Source organism: Babylonia areolata, chromosome 21 (assembly GCF_041734735.1).
Source record: "Babylonia areolata isolate BAREFJ2019XMU chromosome 21, ASM4173473v1, whole genome shotgun sequence".
NCBI classification, from domain to species: Eukaryota; Metazoa; Mollusca; class Gastropoda; order Neogastropoda; family Buccinidae; genus Babylonia; species Babylonia areolata.
Genome location: NC_134896.1, coordinates 44,317,031 through 44,337,886, shown reverse-complemented (window position 1 = coordinate 44,337,886; position 20,856 = coordinate 44,317,031). Strand labels below are relative to the sequence as shown.

The 20,856-nt window shown below is 44.4% G+C and overlaps 1 protein-coding gene across 2 annotated transcripts in view; it reads left to right on the top strand.

Moving 5' to 3' along the window:
* The window catches only part of LOC143296332 (uncharacterized), a 486,076-nt gene extending 467,579 nt beyond the window's left edge, over positions 1–18,497 (top strand). For both annotated transcript variants that reach the window (XM_076608201.1, XM_076608202.1), the window contains exon 10: positions 18,116–18,497. In XM_076608201.1, the coding sequence (XP_076464316.1) occupies positions 18,116–18,489 (374 nt within the window). In that variant the 3' untranslated portion in view covers positions 18,490–18,497. The remainder of the gene's footprint in view (positions 1–18,115) is intronic.
* The last annotated feature ends 2,359 nt before the right edge of the window (positions 18,498–20,856 follow it).

The following is a 20,856-nucleotide window of genomic DNA, read 5'->3' as shown; positions in this document are numbered from 1 at the left end:
TTTTTGACTTGGAGAAAGCTTACGATACCACCTGGAAATTTGGAATTCTCTCGGACTTGCACAAGCTCGGCTTCCGAGGACACCTGCCTCAGTTCATCCACAATTTTTTACAAGACAGACAATTCCAGGTGAGAGTCGGCACCACCCTGTCCGACATTCACGAGCAGGAGCTGGGCGTCCCGCAAGGGAGCATCCTGTCGCCAGCTCTTTTCAGCATCAAAATTAATGACATTGTTCAATCCGTTCAGAAGGGATCGGACAGCTCACTGTTCGTGGACGATTTTGCCTTATATGCAACTGGCAGCATGTATGCCAGCATCCAGCGACGGCTTCAGCTCTGCGTCAACAAAATCCAGTGTTGGGCAGAGGAGAATGGCTTCACATTTTCGTCCTCCAAAACTGAATGCATCCATTTTCATAATTTTCGCCAGTTCTATCCGGACCCTGAAATCCGTCTGGGAAAATCCACCATCCCGGCGGTCAAGGAAGCCAAATTTTTAGGGGTCGTCTTTGATCAGAAGCTGAACTTCCTCAGCCATATTAAACAGCTGAAAGTATCTTGCCAAAAAGCCCTGAACATCATCCGAGTTGTGGCACACACGAACTGGGGTGCTGATAAGAGAACTCTCTTGCACCTCTACAGAGCCCTGGTCCGGTCCAAACTGGATTATGGAAGTGTAGTATACGGCTCGGCCAGACCGTCTTACCTGAAACTGTTGGACCCTGTACACCACCAAGGGCTCCGTCTCAGCTTGGGTGTGTTCCGCACCACCCCTGTGCACAGCCTGTACGCAGAGGTGGGGGAACTGCCTCTCTCCAACCGCAGACTGAAGCTGACCCTGAATTATTATTTGAAATTGTTTTCTGAACCTACAAACCCTGCTTACGACGCTGTATTCAACAACCCTTTCGATAAGAAATTTACAGACAACCCAAACTGCATACCTCCTCTCGGACTCCGCATTCAGCCGCACTTAGAAAATGCTGATCTGGATGTCAGTGGCATCTCAGATTTCTCTAAGTTCCCTGACAGCCCTCCGTGGACCTTTACAACACCTGAGGTCCAATTCGATCTGGCCTCGTACCATAAAGACACCACCAGTTCTCTGGCCTACAGAACCTACTTTTCGGAACTCTGCCACAAATTCCCCACTTTTCAAAGCATCTTCACTGACGGTTCCAAGTCAGAGGACGGAGTCGCTGCATCTGCGTTCTGTCCCGCCTTTCCTGACCGGCCCTCAACGGAGCACATCCTGTCTGACAGCTCGGTGTACACTGCGGAACTGACCGCACTGGTTCTGGCGGTAAAAATGGTTCTCTCTTCGAAACAAAAGAGATTCATGATCTTTTCCGACTCCTTGTCAGCCCTGGAGGCGATCGCCTGCAGGAATATCACTCATCCCAAACTGCTGGAATTTTATGAAGATTTTACTCTCGCAACGAAGAAAGGATACGAGGTTGTGTTGGCCTGGGTTCCCGGACATGTTGGCATTTGTGGTAACGAAAGGGCGGACCTGCTGGCCAGGAACGCTGTAAAGAAAGAATTATCCAGATCCTTTGTACCATACACAGACATGAAGCAAAAGGTGAACACTTACGTTAAGGATCTTTGGCAAGAGGAGTGGAACACCCAGACGGACAACAAGCTCTTCCAGATCCGTCCAGACCTAAAAGAGACCCTCCCTTCGGGGGTGAAGAACAGAAAGGAGGAGTCTGTGCTGTGCAGACTGCGTGCAGGGCACACTTTTTTTTACTCATTCTTACTTGTTGAAGGGGGAAGAGGCCCCTCGATGCATTCCCTGTGACGAGCCTCTCACGGTGAAACACGTGCTCCTTGATTGTTGGGATCTGCATGACGTTAGACGCAGACATTACACGGCGGTTTCTTTGAAGACTTTGTTTCGTGATGTCCCTCCGTGGTCGCTGATGGACTTCTTAAAAGAAGTGAACATTTTTAACCAGATTTGAAGGTTTTAAACTATGGAAGTTTTTTTTTAACTTTGGAGTGGAAAGTTTGAAGTGATGACTCGTTTTAATTGGTTGGTTTTTTTTATCCTTGTAGTAGTTATTGACGCGGCGATAGCCTTGAGATGGCCTTAGTGGTCGGCGAGGCTCTAAGCACCATAATTTCATTTCATTTTCACTCGTTTTAATTGTTTGTTTTTTTATCCTTGTAGTAGTTATTAACGCGGCGATAGCCTTGAGATGGCCTTAGTAGTCACCGAGGCTCTAAGCACCATAATTTCATTTCATTTCATTTTGGGTCAAACTTAATTTGTAACTTGTTTGGTTTATCAACAACTGCACTCCTCTTCAGACTTTAATCTTATGTCTGTCCCCAGAATAAGAACAAAAAATATTGTAAAATAGCTTTTGTGCATTGCTAAGGTATGGAATTCTCTCTCTTACATACATTATTTAGAAACTGCCCCTACCTTTGAAAAAAAAAAAGCTCTAAAACCTTTTCCAGCATAATAACTAGGATATCTCCCTTTTCCCTCTTTATATGCTGCTGTTCATTGAAGCTAATATGGTATGTTTTGAATATGATGATTTTTTGTACAAACTTCTGTTTTATCCAGATAGTTGACCGTGAATTGTTTGTATCTAAGATAATGTACATATATTTGTGTTCCTCCCGAAACCTGGAGGGGGTCAGGCTGGTGTTCTCCTGACCCACTCCCGTGAGGGTCACTACCTTGTCGTGGTCGGGAGGCTTAGTGGCCAGTGATCGAGCGAGCTATGTCGGCGGGGGCATCAGTGCTTCTTGGGGTTTGGTGCTCTGGTCCCAGGTCTTAATTGACAGCCTACATAGCCATCGTAGCTGTTAGGGCTGAATAAGTGGTGGTTTTGTACTGATGCCCCTGATAGGGCTTCCCATGCCGAACAGGTCGTGAGTGAGGCCCAAACTAAACGTGACCCACTGTCCCTTTCGTTATTCTTTGTTCTTCTTTTTACCGCCTCTTTTCTGTCCTCAGCTCCCCATCAAGCCTTCTTTTCCACATTCTTTTTTTTCTCTGCGGCCTTCTTTTGGCCCGCCGTGTTTGCCGTGCGGTGCGACCTGTGATGGAGGGGAATGAGATCCTGGGGATTGAGAGAGCACGCTGCTCTCAACACATCCCTTTGGCTCGGACCTCTCCTAAGACAGGCGGCACACATTGGCCCGTGTGTGTCAATCGGCTACCCCTTCGTGGGGCTGGGTCAAGACTGGCAGTTTAGTGGCTGACGAAGGTAACCCCCGTAGTGCTCGGCTCTCTGTCCCCGGGAGCTGGGCATGATCGGGGGGGAGCACGTTGGAGCTGGGCTGCTGGTTGTATATCCCTCCCGAAACCTGGAAGGGGTCAAGCTGGTGTTCCCTTGACCCTGGCCCCTAAGTTGGACCCCATGGTGGGTGGGTAAGGGAGGGATGAATTCACATTTTTCTTTCAACATGAATCCTAAACAAATACACCCCCCCAAACTTGGAAAAAGACGACGACAGGGAACGGACGACTCAGACTCTGAGTCGGAGGTCGTCGAGACCTCTGGTTTTTGGCCATCGTGGCTAGTGATGGAGGGCGCTGATGACGACAAGCCCTTGTCGGCTCTCAGCCCCTTCGCTGTCCAGAAGGGCTTTCAGTGTCTGGCAGGATCGCTCAGATCCATCAAGAGGCTGAGGAGTGGAGCGTTTTTAGTACAGACAGAATCCAAAAGACAGACACAGCTCCTTCTCAAGGCGACCACTTTCGTGGATAGGGCAGTGAAGATTTCCCCTCACAAAGGTCTCAACTGCTCAAAGGGAGTCATCAGATGCCCGGAGTTGAAAGGTGTGTCTGAGGCCGAGATCAAGAGCGAACTGTCCTCTCAGGGAGTGACCGATGTGTACAGGGTGACGGTGAGGAAGGGGTCGGACAGAGTCCCGACCAACACTTTCTTCCTCACCTTCTGCTGCCCGGATGTCCCCAAGGACATTCGGGTCGGATACCTGCTAGTTAATGTCAGCCTGTACGTACCGTCCCCTCTGAGATGCTTTAAGTGTCAGAAATTCGGACACGTGAGAGACAGATGTAAGGAGGAAGAGGCGTGTGGCACCTGTTCGAAGGCGGCGCACCAGGGCGATTGCGTCAGTGCAGCTCTGTGTGCGAACTGCAGAGGTGGCCACCCGTCCTCATCGAAGGACTGCCCCGCCTGGAAGAAAGAAAAACAAATTCAGAAAGTCAAGACAGAACAGAAAATTTCCTTCTTTGAGGCAAGGAAACAGGTGGAGGCCGCGTCGCCTAGGATGTCGTATGCCTCTGTCGTCAGATCCGGGACGGTGGACGTCGCAGTCCAGACGACGTCCACAGGAACGCAGACGGACGACTTAACCGCCTCGTCGGAACCGTTGGCCTTGGGTGGAGGCGCTGTGTCCACCCCTTCCCATCCTGCGCGGCAGTCCTCAGGGGCTGCTGGGCGGGAGAGAAAAGCCTCGGGCGGAGGCACGTTGTCCGCCTCCCGCCCCACCCCACCCCCCGGCCCCCCTCGCCCCGCCTCTCGTCTGCCTGGCCCTCGGGCTGGCGGAAGTGGCCGGAAGCCCCCCGCACCTCCAAAACTCAAGGAGGGGAGGGCTGCGGCCACGGCGGGATCGGGAGGGGCCGAGGTGGTGGATATTCCGACCCGGTCGGAACCCGAAAAATTTATGTCAAAGAACAAATATTCCATCCTGGCGGACCTTGAGCCACCGCAAGTGGAGGAGCAGGGGGTAGCGATGGAATAGGCTGCTGCTTTATTTTTTTTAAAAAAAAACCTTTTTAATGGCAGTGATCCACTGGAATATCCGGGGATTCTATGCCAACTTCCAGGAACTCCAGCTGCTTTGTCGTGCTTTGAAACCTTCAGTGCTGGCACTGCAGGAGACTCTGCAAACAGATGGCAAGGTTTTATCTCTCTCTGGTTTTAACTCCGTTTTTAAACCCGCTCAACCGAAGCAAGAGGGATTGACGGGAGGTGTCGCTCTTTTTATTCGAAAGTCCCTTTTATACAGTACAGTTCTTTTAAGCACCCCTTTACAGGCGGTGGCAGTCAGAGTCACGCTCGAGAAAACCATCACTGTCTGCTCTCTCTACCTTCCCCCTTCCGTCCGTGTTCTGAGGCAGGACCTCATGAACCTGGTCGACCAGCTCCCACGTCCGTTTTTACTGTTGGGCGACTTCAACGGACACTCCCCGCTCTGGGGAAGTGAGATGACATCAGCCCGAGGTCTTCTCTTAGAAAACCTTCTCTCTGACATGGACTTGTGCTGTCTTAACGACAAGTCTCCCACTTACCTGCATCTGTCCTCTGGAAAGCTCTCGTGTTTAGATCTGTCGGTCTGCGATCCATCGTTGGTCCTGGACTACGAGTGGAAAGTGCACGACGATCTGCACGGGAGTGACCACTTTCCTGTCGTCCTCCGCCCCACAGATGGAGAAGGTGACTCTCTGCCTGACCGCCTGTACTACGACAAAGCAGACTGGAGTTTTTTTACCACCAAGATAGAGCGAGCTGCAGGAAGAAACAGTATTGAAAAGCAAGGACCCTGCTGACGCTCTGACTCGGATCGTTTTAGATTGCGCCAAAGCAGCAGTCCCATCGTCTACCTCCAAGCCTCAGGTCCCTAGAACGCCCTGGTTCAACGCGGAATGTCGGGAGGCCCGCAAGTCTCGGAAGAGAGCGCAGCGATGCGTCTTTCGGAGACCGGAGTCCGATAGCGTTCGAACCCATCAACAGCTGAGGGCGAAAGCCAGGTATGTTTTTAAAAAGAGCCAGAGGAAGTCTTGGAGAGATTTCTGCTCTTCCTTAACCTCCAACACACCCAAGAAGAAAGTGTGGAGGGTTTTAAAAAGAATTAAGGGCAAAAACGCATGCCCGACCTTCCACCATCTTAAACTTTCAGACGCTCTGGTCACAGAGAAGAAAGCAGTTGCCAATTTGCTTGCCTCCACAATAGAACAGAACTCGAGATCTGCTAACAAATCTGCTCGCTTTCTTAAAACCAAAAACCTGTCAGAAAAAACACCATGTAACTTCTTTTCCGACAACACAGAGAATTACAACCTTCCTTTCACAATGAACGAACTTAAATCTGCCCTTCAGACCTGTACGGATTCCTGTCCAGGAATGGACGAAGTCCATTATAAACTCCTAAAGCACCTTCCCCAAACCTGTCTGGACACCCTGCTTAAAGTTTATAACCACATCTGGGTCACAGGTTTCTTTCCACCCTCCTGGCGGAAAGCCCTCATAATCCCGCTGCCGAAACCGGGAAAAGACCCCTCGAACCCCTCCAACTACCGCCCAATTGCACTGACCAGCTGCGTCTGCAAACTGATGGAGAAGATGGTCAACGGTAGACTGATGTGGAAACTAGAGACCGACGGCCTTCTGGCGAAGGAACAATGCGGTTTCCGCAAGCATCGCTCTACCGTTGACCATCTGGTTCGTCTGGAAACCACGATAAGAAATGCTTTCGTCAACAAACAACATGTGGTGGCCATATTTTTTGACCTGGAGAAAGCTTACGATACCACGTGGAAATTTGGTATTCTTTCCGACTTGCACAAGCTCGGCTTCCGAGGACACCTGCCTCAGTTTATCCACAATTTTTTACAAGACAGACAATTCCAGGTGAGAGTCGGCACCACCCTGTCCGACATTCACGAGCAGGAGCTGGGTGTCCCGCAGGGGAGCATCCTGTCGCCGGCTCTGTTCAGCATCAAAATTAATGACATCGTTCAATCCGTTCAGAAAGGATCGGACAGCTCGCTGTTCGTGGATGATTTTGCCTTATATGCAACCGGCAGCACGTACGCCAGCATCCAGCGACGGCTTCAGCTCTGCGTCAACAAAATCCAGTGTTGGGCAGAGGAGAATGGCTTCACATTTTCGTCCTCCAAAACTGAATGCATCCACTTTCATAATTTTCGCCAATTCTATCTGGACCCTGAAATCCGTCTGGGAACATCCACCATCCCGGCGGTCAAGGAAGCCAGATTTCTAGGGGTCGTCTTCGATCAGAAGCTGAATTTTCTCAGCCACATTAAACAGCTGAAAATATCTTGCCTAAAAGCCCTGAACATCATCCGAGTTGTGGCACACACGAACTGGGGTGCTGATAAGAGGACTCTCTTGCACCTCTACAGAGCCCTGGTCCGGTCCAAACTGGATTATGGAAGTGTTGTATACGGCTCGGCCAGACCGTCCTACCTGAAACTGTTGGACCCTGTACACCACCAAGGGCTCCGTCTCAGCTTAGGTGCTTTCCGCACCACCCCTGTGCACAGCCTGTACGCAGAGGCGGGGGAACCACCTCTTTCCAACCGCAGACTGAAGCTGACCCTGAACTATTATTTGAAATTGTTTTCGGAACCTACAAACCCTGCTTACGATGCTGTATTCAACAACCCTTTCGATAAGAAATTTACAGACAGCCCAAACTGCATACCTCCTCTCGGACTCCGCATTCAGCCGCACTTGGAAAATGCCGATCTGGATGTCAGTGGCATCTCAGATTTCTCTAAGTTCCCTGACAGCCCCCCGTGGACCTTTACAACACCTGAGGTCCGATTCGATCTGGCCTCGTACCGTAAGGACACCACCAGTTCTCTGGCCTACAGAACCTACTTTTCGGAACTGTGCCACAAATTCCCCACCTTTCAAGGCATCTTCACTGACGGTTCCAAGTCAGAGGACGGAGTCGCCGCATCTGCGTTCTGTCCCGCCTTTCCTGACCGGCCCTCAACGGAACACATCCTGTCTGACAGCTCGGTATACACCGCGGAACTGACCGCACTGGTCCTGGGGTTAAAAATGGTTCTCTCTTCCAAACAGAAGAGATTCATGATCTTTTCCGACTCCTTATCAGCCCTGGAGGCGATCGCCTGCAGGAATATCACTCATCCCAAACTGCTGGAATTTTATGAAACTTTTACTCTCGCAACGAAGAAAGGATACGAGGTTGTGTTGGCCTGGGTTCCCGGACATGTTGGCATTCGTGGTAACGAAAGGGCGGACCTGCTGGCCAGGAACGCTGTAAAGAAAGAATTGTCCAGATCCTTGGTACCCTATACAGACATGAAGCGGAAGGTCAATACTTACGTTAAGGATCTTTGGCAAGAGAAGTGGAACACCCAGATGGACAACAAGCTCTTCCAGATCCGTCCGGACCTGGGGGAGACCCTCCCTTCGGGGGTGAAGAACAGAAAGGAGGAATCTGTGCTGTGCAGACTGCGTACGGGGCACACTTTTTTTACTCATTCTTACTTGTTGAAGGGGGAGGAGGCCCCTCGATGCGTTCCCTGTGACGAGCCTCTCACCGTGAAACACGTGCTCCTTGACTGTTGGGATCTGTATGACGTTAGACGCAGACATTACACGGCGGTTTCTTTGAAGACTTTGTTTCGTGATGTCCCTCCGTGGTCGCTGATGGACTTCTTAAAAGAAGTGAACATTTTTAACCAGATTTGAAGGTTTTAAACTATGGAAGTTTTTTTTAACTTTGGAGTGGAAAGTTTGAAGAAGTGACTCGTTTTAATTGGTTGTTTTTTTTTAGCCTTGTAGCAGTAATTGACGCGGCGATAGCCTTGAGATGGCCTTAGTGGTTGGCGAGGCTCTAAGCACCATAATTTCATTTCATTTCATTTCATATATTTGTGTTTGTGGTTTTTCATCTTGTATCTCTTTTATGGTCATGTGGATGTTCACAGTGTATTGCATTGCATTACTTTTTTTGTCACAGACAAACAAACTCCCTGACAATGATATGCCTGTCTTTTATGGTCATGTGGATGTTCACTGTGTATTGCATTGCATTACTTTTTTTGTCTCGGACAAACAAACTCCCTGACAATGATATGCCTGTCTTTGTCTGCCCCAACTGTCAGCGAACATTTCGTGCGCAGATTGGACTTCAGCCATCTGCGCATTCACAGATAGACGCATGAGCATCCCCCCCCCCCACCCCACCACCACCCTTCCCCCATCCCCCTTCCCCCATCCCCCTTCCCCCATCCCCCAGCTGGATGACAACGATGGTCATCATCGATCTCAATGGACACACACCACCACCACCACCACCACCACCATTGTCACAACAGATTTCTCTGTGTGAAATTCAGGCTGCTCTCCCCAGGGAGAGTGTGTTGCTACACTGAGAGCACCACCTATTTTTGGTTGTCATTTTTCTGCCTGCAATTTTATTTGTTTTCCTATCACAGTGGATTTTTCTACAAAATTTCGCCAGGGACAACCCTTTTGTAGCCATGGGTTCTTTTATGTGCTCTTGGTGACTGTACTTTTTAGACATGGGATAGTCATTAAAGAAACTATTTGTAATTATGTTTTGTTATGAAATGCCTCTTTTTGTTATATTTTACAAATATTATGTGCCTTTAGCATTATTTTATTTTAATGAAAGGCTCCATAGAAATAAACTGTTATTGTAAAATGCTCTGACTTTTGAGCTTCTAACTGTTGTGGAAACCTGACAGATGGTTCAGAAGCATACATTGAGCTTAAAGCCTCCAGCAAACCCAGTCCCTGGAGTAAATGGGGTTGTGTCTGAAAATTTCCAGACAGTCCAGACTCCTGAAAGCAAAGCAAGCCCACATTCAGTGTAGATATGTGAGTACTGATTTTGGTCACTGAGACCACACTGGTGACTATGGTAGTTGTAGTAACTATCAATGAGGACATTCTTCTGGTCACTGGTCTGTGACACACTTCCTCTTCAGGAGGTGTACAATAGATAATGGCTGCTACAAAGATTAATTCAAGAATGCATACCCAAAATTATCCAAAAAATAATATCCACAATGACTGGTATGGGCGGAAACTGAACCTACCCCCTTGCAGGGTATGACACCCCCTTGAGCCTTACTACTTCCTTGACCCTTACAATCAACAGTGTTTCGAGATAGAAAAATCCAGAGAATTGGGACTTCTCACTGCCAAGCAAGTGAAAGAGGTTAAGGTCACTGACAAGTCTAAGCCAATAACCCTGCAACTTGCACAAACCTTATAGTGAGCTAAGGACATGATGTTACTGTGGTTGCTCACAATGAATGCTGTCCCTTCTCTCAGGCCAGTGGGATACTGGTGCAAGAGGGGACGTACCTAGGACCCCATCCACCACATTAACTTTTCATCCTCGACATAAACAAAATTATTGTTAATTTATCCAGATGTCTGATTGCTAATTACCTGTCAGTATTCTGACATTTGAGTATCTGTTTTTATTGGTCATTTGATTTTATTGTTAATGTATTCAGTACCTTGTTTACATCCACAAAATTACCTTGTCAGTTCCAAATTTAATCCTTTGTATTACATATGTAATTGTTCACAGTTCAAGCACATTCTCACACACACACACACACACACACACACACACACACACACACACACACACACACTTTTCCCCTCTAAAATCACGAGTGAACAGACTTTAATTAATGACAAACCATCCAGCCACAGGGAGTCCAAGCTACCAACCACCCACTAAATATTAAGGGTGGAAAATGTAAAACAGGATTCAAGGCTTGTCTCTGTATGGTGCTTGACATGCTTACAAGATCAAGGATGAACCCTCAAAGATATTACAACCTGACGGTTCACTTTTGTTTCAACAATCTCATCCACCCATTTCAGTCTGCCTATCATGCTGACCACAGCACCAAAACCACTCTCCTCTACATACTGAATAACCTACAGCTAGCGTCCGACTCAGGACAGATCTCCCTTCTCACTCTTCTTGACTTGTCAGCCGCCTTTGACACGATAGACCATTCAATCCTTCTTTTCCATCTTCATTTTACATTTGGTAACAATGGCACTGTTCTAAACTGGTTCAAATCTTATCTCACTTATCGATTCCAGTCTGTCATTGTTGATAATTTCCAGTCTGAACCCATTAAAATTGAACATGGAGTCCCACAGGGATCTGTTTTAGGCCCAGTGCTCTTCACACTGTACACTGCTCCTCTCGCTGAAATTATCAACTGCCATAATGTCAGTCATCATTCTTATGCTGATGACTCTCAACTCCAGAAAAACTGTTGTCGCTCTTGCAAGAATCATCCAACTGCTTCCTGGACATTCAAAATTGGATGACTCTAAATAAGTTACAATTGAACACGAACAAAACTGAAGCAATGATCATAGGAACTAAACAAAAACTCTCTTCCATCACAACTGACACAATCAAACTTGGCAGTACATCCATCCCTCTTTCCAGTTCAGTCAGGAACCTCGGCGTTGCCCTTGACAACACACTGTCCATGCAAAAATTTATCAGTCAGACATGTCAATCCTGCTACTGTCAATTGCGGCGCATCAGTTCCATCCGGAAATATCTGTCTATTGATATAACATCTAGACTTGTTGTGTCTCTCATTCTCTCCCGCCTTGATTACTGTAACTCTCTATTGTCTGGTTTGCCTGCTTCATGCATTCAGTCCCTTCAGCGCATACAAAACCCTGCTGCCCAACTCGTCCTCAGAAAGAAAAGATCTGAGCACATCACTCCTCTTTTGCAACATCTCCACTGGCTCCCTGTCTCACACAGAATAAAGTACAAGATCAGCACTCTATGTAATAAATGTATTCACAAATCAGCCCCTTCCTGTCTCTGTGGCTGCCTTCACCTCTACAGTCCATCTCGCTCACTACGATCAGCTTCGAATCCACTCTGTTTACACATGCCCAGATTCAAACTCTCGACTGTTGGCCGCCATTCTTTCTCTGTCTCTGGACCTTGCAATTGGAATGAACTTCCTCTTTCGCTTCGTCAAGTCTCCACACTCAGCTCTTTCAAGTCTGGCCTTAAAACCCACCTCTTCCCAAAATAGCCTGCCTTCTCTGCCCCTTCCTCGTCTTCAGTTTTTCCAGTTTTAAAGTTATGCACGCGTGTGAATGATTGGTGTGAAAGCGCTTTGATTTGTCTCTGCACAAGATTCAGCGCTATATAAATACCATTATTATTATTATTATTATTTAATGAAAGATCCTCCCCAAGAAGTGACCTGGGAACTGCAAGCATACACATGTCCAAAGACACTCACTGAACTCAAGAGGCAAAACAAACTTGATTTGTGAAAAAAATAAAAGAGGATAGAGATGACCTAAAGAAAGAATGCTTTTCCCACCCCCAATCTTTCCTATACCCAATGTTCCTGCTAATCAGTGAGCTAATTACATTTCTTCTGAAGGGATCAAGAGTAGGAAACAGACTGAAAGGAAAAAAAATGTCTTCACAATCTCAGAGAAGCCGCTGACACAAATTTCCTGGCTACTTGCTTTTCCTTAAAGAGTTAAAAACTGTGTCCTGATTGTGGACGACTCTGTCTGGTGATGTCCTTGGTAGTTGGGGTGACCTTCACAAGGGAGGTGTCTCATTCCAGGGTCAGAGCATCAAGGTTGGTGCCAAGACTGGGAATATCACCATAGTCCAAGTCAAGGTGAAGAGCAGAGTCGTGAAGACATAGGCCAGGATGAACTGCAAGGTCATGAAGACATCAAGTCAGGATGAATGTTAGCTGAAATCAGATGAACTTGACTGCTGTCCACATCATAACAAATAACTTGAGGAAGGCAGTGACCAGGATAATAATCTGTAGCATGCCTTCAAAAAAAAGAAAGAAAAAAAAAGGATTCAGAACACCCACACATAAATTATCAAAAATATGACCGAGATATGAATAAAGATAATATACAATAATGAATGAACAAACACTTTCATTTAGGACAGGCCCCATCTGTTGCTACACACTGCACTAGAGGCAGCAAACCTTCCTTGTGTAAGATGTGCTCCGTATTGGAAAGGTAATTTTGATTTGAACTGTGGTGAAGTTACTGTCCGTGGAACTGTTGACAACATAGAAACATTCATGGGATACTCGGCTGGACTTCTACAGCCTTGTAAGAGCTCTCCCCATGCTATGGAATTTTGAGGATTTGGGGGTATGATTTTTTTTTTTTTTTTTTTTTTTTTGTGAATACGAGCACAAAGTTACAGGAGGTATAGAATGAAAATAAAAATGTTTTTGTGATGGAAAACGAATGTGGATTTTGCATTTGGGCTTTTCCCCAATTATTTTAATTGTAGATTACTTACTATTCAGACATTTCTTCGTACCATACACAGATATGAAGCAGAAGGTGAGCACTTACATTAAGGATCTTTGGCAAGAGGAATGGAACACCCAGATGGACAACAAGCTGTTCCAAATTGGTCCAGACCTAAAAGAGACCCTCTCATCAGTGATGAAGGATAGAAAGGAGGAGTCTGTACTGTGCAGACTGCACGTGGGGCACACTTTTTTTTCTTTTTTTTTCACTCATTCTTACTTGTTGAAGGGGGAGGAGGCCCCTCTGTGTATTCCCTGTGTTGAACCTCTCACAGTAAAACATGTGCTCCTTGACTTTTGGGATCTGCATGATATTAGACACAGACATTACATGGCGGTTTCTCTGAAGACTTTGTTTCATGATGTCCCTCCATGGACGCTGATGGACTTCTTGAAAGAAGTGAACCTTTTTAATCAGATTTGAAGGTTTTAAACTGTGGAAGGTTTTTAAACTTTGAGTGAAAAGCTTAAAGTGGTGACTAGTTTTTATTGTAATTTTTTTTTTACAAGTAGGTATTAACGTGGCGATAGCCTTGAAATGGTCTTAGTGGTCGGCGAGGCTCAAAGCACCATAATTTGATTTGATTTGATTCAGATGTTTTAAACTGAAGACAGTATTTTTTGTGCATCAAAAAAGTACATTTCCACTTCCACAGAGTGATATCCAAAAAGAAAACAAATAAAATACAGCTGGAAATAGCATGCTTGTTGTCAAATTATATCAGTAGAAGAAAATAAAACAGGTTATAAGTTCATTGATAACAATTACAGCTATAGTCGACATGTGAGTGATTAACTGTCCCAACAATGACAAATGTAGGTCCAGTCATGATAAAAAGTCAACATGTTCTCAGTAACTTAGCAGTCGAGTTTTCTTACAACTTCGAGCGTCACGGTTTAGAGGGGGAAGAATTTGATGATACTCCCTCCTGGTTGTAATTATTAAGCCAGTAAAGTGTCTGTAATGCATCTGGTTTGCCTGCTCTACAGAGAAGTCAGTCAACTATACAGCATAAAGAAATAAATCTACAAATTTCCTGTTTATTGTCTGTCAACCCTGGATTTGATGAAAATCATGGATTATTGCCCCTTGTCCATTCTGGCCATTGAAGACGTTGAAAAGACAGTTCACTGACATTCACAACGATGTCACCTTCCACCCCTCCGGAGGGTCTGGCCTTCAGCCTTTCGTATTTCACCATTCCTCTCTCTCTCCCCCCTCCTATTTCCAAACTTTATGTCAGAGTACTGTGTCTTCACTGTCTGTCGTAGTCACCTGCTCAAAATGATGTCTTTTTCATTAGATGGACTGAACCAAGTGTCAAATGTTGCTGTCATTTTCATCACTATCGTTATCACCTTCAGGTTCAAATGAATCATCAGACAAAGATAGATCCATCTTTCATCCTTTCCTTATGAACATTAGTCTAGTCATTTGCACAGTAATATAATATTTTCTGGACAAATTGATAATAACTGTAGACACAAATTATACTGGAACAACCACAATAAAAAAAAAGACAAAAAAAGACATATACATGATTCATTGGGTCTACTCCACGTGATAACATAGATGTAATTGTCCAATCCTTTCAGTCAAATCAGTTTTCTTGAAAAAAAAAATCAAAAAAAATCACCATGCCCATCAATGAAGTCAAATGTTTTATTTCAAACACATTTGTTTCTGTCCATGCTGATTGTCACAACTCTTGACAATCTGGAGTAGAGGTATGTTTTGTGCGTGCCCTTCCTCAGTGACCCTCCCCACTGGACTGTACATTTAATGTGTGTAGCTTCCGGTTTTACATTTTTCATGTGCAGCCATGGAGTCTTGTTTGTGTGTTCGTTTCACTGCTGAGTAGAGGTTCAAGTCTCTTTGTCCTGTCAGTGACAGTTTTCGAGGCTTTGCACCCATGACTTTTGATGAGGAAGGTCATGCCTGTTTTGGTTTGGGGCTTTTTACCCAGTTGGCACCCTCATGTGAGGGTTGCTTTTCCTCTGGGTGGCCATGCTTCTGTGTTCTCAATGTTCTGTGTGCTCTAGCTAAGAGGGTAGCAGTACCCTGCTGGATGTGTGTCGTCTTGTTATTTCCAGCATCAAGGTAGTAGTACCCAGTTGGCAGGTGAGTTTCACAATAGAAATAATTGAACTTATCCATTGCAGTCTGTCCTTGTCAGTTGGCTGTTATAAGTGTAGTTTCTTTCTTTGTCCTGTTCTGTTAATGGGATTTAGCTATCAATAGAATCAATAAAGATTCCTCAAGCTAAAGCTACCAGTGTTTCTGTCAACGAATTAATACAAGCCTGGGAAGTTTTCTCGTCACTATGGCAGTGAAGCGTATATGGCTGTGCTGATGAGTTATCTCGTTATACAAGCAGCCTAGGAGTTAAACTATACCATTCATAGTTGGTTTATGTTCATTGAACTAATTTCCAATAAAGGAAAAATTGGAATAGATGTAGGATATCAGTTTCTGTCTTACAGGCACAATGGCAGAACTTTGTGAAGGACATCCACTGATGTCTTGCAGGCACTGATTGGGTTGAGAGTCTACCAAATGTTACCAGAGAGAGAAGGGATGGAGAAAGTGTTCACATGGACATATGAACTATGTTGAATTCAGATGGTTACAAGATTAAGAAACCACATTCAAATGGTGAATATGCATATTGCATTGTATTATTCTTTTATCACAACAGATTTCTCTGTGTGAAATTCAGGCTGCTCTACCCAGGGAGAGTGCATTTCTATACTGAGAGCACTACCTTTTTTTTCTGCCTGCGATTTATTTGTTTTCCTATCAAAGTGGATTTTTCTACAGAGTTTCACCAGGAATAGCCCTTGTGTTGCCATGGGTTCTTTTACATGCAGTAAGTGCATGCTGTACACAGGACCTTGGTTTATCATCACAGCCTAATGACTAGTGCCCATACCACCACTCAAGGTTTAGTGGAGGGGGAGAAAGTACTGCTTACTGGCGAGAGTGGAGTGTGAACCAGTGCGCTCAGATTCTCTTGTTCTCAGACTTGCCACAACTTGTACTGTATCTTTTTTTTTCTTCTTTTTTTTTAAAACTTGTTTTTATTCATTTCAAAGGTACAAAGTAGTAAGTAGTCACAGTGTATATATACATAAGATATATAATGGGAGAAAAATATGTAAGGGGAAAAACAGGGGCTAGGGTGCAAGTACATAAATATATGAGGAAAAAAAAGATCAGAGCATTTCATATATGAGTGGGACTCTACACTGTGATAGGTTGACGTATAAACTTCTGTTACATCATACAATTTCCAATGAAAGATACAATACCAGGCCTAAAGACTTGTACTGTATCTTAACAGCAAATACAAAAGTTTTATTCATTCTTACACTGTACCTTAACCAGTAGAGTGCCTATGTCAGCTGACATCCTACAAAAACTATTGCCATAGTGCCTATAAGACGTCCACTGACGTCGTGCATATGTTCTGAGTTTTCCTTCATTGGAGTTTGGTTCAGTTCACATAAACAGACAGAACAGTTTGTTTGATGTGTCTAGATTATAAAAACTACTATTTAAATGAACATTTATCAGGTAGAAGACCCCTTTCTACTGGATAATAATTTGCTAACTGACCAGGTGATACGTGTGTGGAAAAGGGGGTTGCATCATGTGCAAAAAAAAAATGTTTTGAAAACTGTGTCCAATAAAGCAAATAGTCACAATCAGCAGATTTACACAATTCTAAAAGCTCTGCTTGTGGTTATGGACAGATTTCGCAATGGAGAAGGATCTCTCTTGTCTGATGATTGGTTTGAAAACGAAGGTGATTGACAATGACAGTGACGAAACTGACAGCCCCATTTGATGGTAATTCAGTCCATCTATCCAATCAGACAGCTTTTTTGAACAAGTGGCTATGACTGACAGAATAGGAGCAGCCAGTGTTGGAAGAAGGGGAGGAGAGGGAGAGGAGTGATTAAGACGATAGGTCGAATGTCAGCCTGAGTTCATGAAGGGGGCGTGGCTTTTAGGAATGAGTGTGCTCACATTTCAATGCAGACTGTAGGATCGACAACCACCAATGCTCCACAATTTTCACGAAACACAGGGTAGAACCTGCACTGGACGTGAAACATGAGCTTTTTGTTTTTCACGCTTTTTTTGTGGCTGAATCAGCTGGTTGACTTGTTTGAAGAGGTGGCAAGCCGGATGCACAGCAGACACTTTAATTGGCCCACATGCTACTTGAAAAGAGTGAAGGTCATCAGAGAACTTACCCTCTCACTCCCGAACACTCTTATCTGTCAAAAAGCTTGCCAGCTCAGTTTCTGAGAGTGTAATTGACCTTTTACGTTGACTTACCTACCTTTGTCGTTGTTGGGACAGTGATTTACTTACATGTCTGCACAAGCTGTGATTTGTTTTTATAAACTTATAGTCTGTTTTAATTTCTTCTACAGGTATAATCTTGACAATAGGCATGCTATTTCTAGCTGTATTTTATTTCTGTTCTTTATGGATGTTATTATGTAGAGGTGGAAATAGACTTTTTTGTTGCACAAAAATCATTATCTTGACTTTACAAGCCTGAACAGTTATCTGCAATCAGCCTTATTGGGTAAGTTGCCCAGAAGCAGAATCTACCCTCATTTTTCTTCACAAAAAAGTTTAACTTAACCATGTGTTACATTCATTATTAGTTGCACAGTCATGTGTAAATAGTGAGTACAATAGTGGGGATAGAACACATCCTTGTGGGTGCCTACGTTGAGAATTCAGGTGGAGGTGAGGTAACCAATTTTAACAACTTGTGGTCTGCATCTTAGAAAACATAGGATCCATGCACAAATTAATTCAAGCATGTCATGGTATAACAATGTATATTTATACATATCAAGACTACTGCAGTGGCTGATCTGAACCATTTCTGCATTTGATTTGCATGACAGTATAACATTCAATTCAGAATGAATCCTGATCATTAGCACATTTTGTTTTGTTTAAACAGAGGTCCGACGACTTGCCAGCTTCAGCAAAATTATAGAGATGCGTCAGATGATAGTGGATGCATTGACGGAAGTGGCTCAGAAGTCCCATCCTGAGGACACCCGACGTGTGCCCTCCCTGCTGCTTCTGTTGACTCATGTACGACAGGCCGGGGAGCGTGGCATTGCATACTTCCAAACCCTGAAGCGTGGAGGTTGTGTGGCATTCTGCGATCTATTGACAGAGATGCTAGATGCCCACAACTCTGCAATGTCTACTGCTTCAGTTGCTTCTTCAGTAGCGATGACTGCTTCCTTGCCATCCACGTCATCCACTGGCACAGACCAAAAGACTTTGAATCTGGCCCCATCTCATCTACCCCAGGGGCCATCATGACTGCCTGTGTAAAATCAGTGCCAAGTAAAGGTGGAGTTTTTGAAGCAGGAACAGGCTGAAAGTGAGGGCAGCAGGCTTTTGCAGTATTTGATGCTAAGTATTGTGACGTGTACAGCTAAGGCTTGGTGAGGAATGTTGACAACATATTTTTCCTTTGTATTTCACCCTGATGGTGCAATGAGATTATCCATAGACTGTATTCATAAATCCTGTAGAAATGTGTAGTGTCTTCACTTTGGGTGTAAACACTACAATATTGTGCTGTTTGGTGTATGTTCTGTATACTGGGCAAACATTTCATGAACATTCAGATAGTGAAATGGTGGTTCATTTGATTCAAGAACATCATACAGTTCACCTGTCAATGTTAAACAGATGTCATTCAACATGTGCTTTTTGATAAATGGCTCAAACGAAACAAGTGTTATCTTTTCAATGAACGTCTGTGATGCTCACTTGAGTGAGCATGTACAAATAAGTCTTCATATTTTGGATGTGTATAACATTGAGACCAGCAGGTTTGGGGGAAGATAAAAGAGAGTTTGAACCCTTCATGAACATTGTGGGAACTGTAGGATGAAAATAACATTGACACAGACAGTTTGATGTTTTGTGAGGGGAAGGGGTGCTATCAAGGTTGAGCAGCTGCATACAGTGGGTCAATAAACATTGTCAGTGAAGTGTTCCAGCAGACTGTTCTCACACAGACTGTTCTCACACATGCCTTCAGTCAAAACAGGAAAGTCCCAGGTCAGTTGGCCCTAGAATGTGTGAAGGAAAAAATCAGAAAGAAAACTAGAAACAAAACAGGGTAATTACAGTAAAATGAATAAAATGTTTGTAAACAATTGGTTTTCTACTTGATAAAAATGGTGTGGGGGTGGTGTTAGCCCACACTTTCTTGTAATCCCACGCTTTAACTTTGAGAGAAATTCTGGGGGCTGCCCCCCATGCTTTTTCTCACTTTATGAGAAAGTGTGACATTGCAAGACAGTGTGGTGGTTCCCATCCCATGCTTTCTCTCAATTGCAAGAAAGCGTGGGGCACTCCTACACATTCTCAAACTTTGTGAGAAAATGTGGGAAGCCCCCCTTATTTTTATCAAAAACATTTCCTTTGTCATTAAAATTAGTTTCTTGTCATTTCCAAATACAAGTCTCAGAGAAACATGAGAGAGGGAAAAAGAAGAGGGAAAGAGGGAGGCAATGATGATAATGATGGTGTCATTAATGAAGATGTTGACGATGATGGCACAGTATTTGATTTAGAAAAAAAAATGTGTGCGTGGGTATGAGTGAGTGAGTGCATGTGTGTGTATGTGTGTCCTTTTCTCTGGTTGGTTGGTTGATTTGTTTTCCTTCTTTCACTTTTTTAAAGATATTTTCAAGTTCTGAGCGTCTTCTCTGAAACTGAAAAGTTATTTTCAGTGCGACATTGCATGCAAAAGGGTGCTTATACAAGCAGATGAACATATGAAGGAACATTCTAAATGAATTTGACAGGAAAGGTTGAATCACAGCAAACATCAAAATGAAATTTGATCCCGTTTTTATACTCCTTACGCAAAGGTATAGCATTATGAAACATTTTCTGTCACATTTATGTAGAAAGCTGAATCATTCAATGATAACATCCCTCAGTATTTCTATTTGAGTTATACACATTGCCATGATTTGATTGCTTGCTATTGATTTCAATGTTGAATTTGAGGTCAGTGCATTGCAGTGTTCCATTGTCATTACCGTCATCCCCCAGAATGGTTAAGTCACTCAGCTGCTAATACAGGAGTCAGTGAGGGTGTAGGTTTGAATCCCGCGCTCGCCCTTTTTCCCAAATTAGACTGGAAAATCAAACTGAGCATCTTGTCTTTCAGATGAGATGAGAACCCATGGCAACAAAAGTGTTGTCCTCTGGAAAATTATATAAAAAGAAATCCACTCTGATAGGTACACAAATATATAAACATGCACTCAAGGCCTGACAAGTGCGTTGGGTTTTGCTGCTGTCAGGCATCTGCCTAGCAGATGTGGTGTAGTGTATATGGATTTGTCCGAATGCAGTGATGCCTCCTTGAGAAACTGAAACTTTCTCTCACTCTTCCTTTTCTCTCTTATTTTTCTCTAAGATTTGCATTGGGAAAAGACCAGAAACCAACCCAATGACAAAGGAAATGTTTTTGATAAAAATAATGGGGACTTCCCATGCTTTCTCACAATATCATAAAATGAGAGAAAACATGGAGACACCCCCCAAGATTTCTCTGAAAGTGAAAGTGTGGGATGGCAAGAAAGTGTTGGTTAACAGGAAGAATTTCTGTGTGTCAGTGTGTGATTAGGAGAGAGAGGGAGAGAAAAAGAAAAAAGTGTG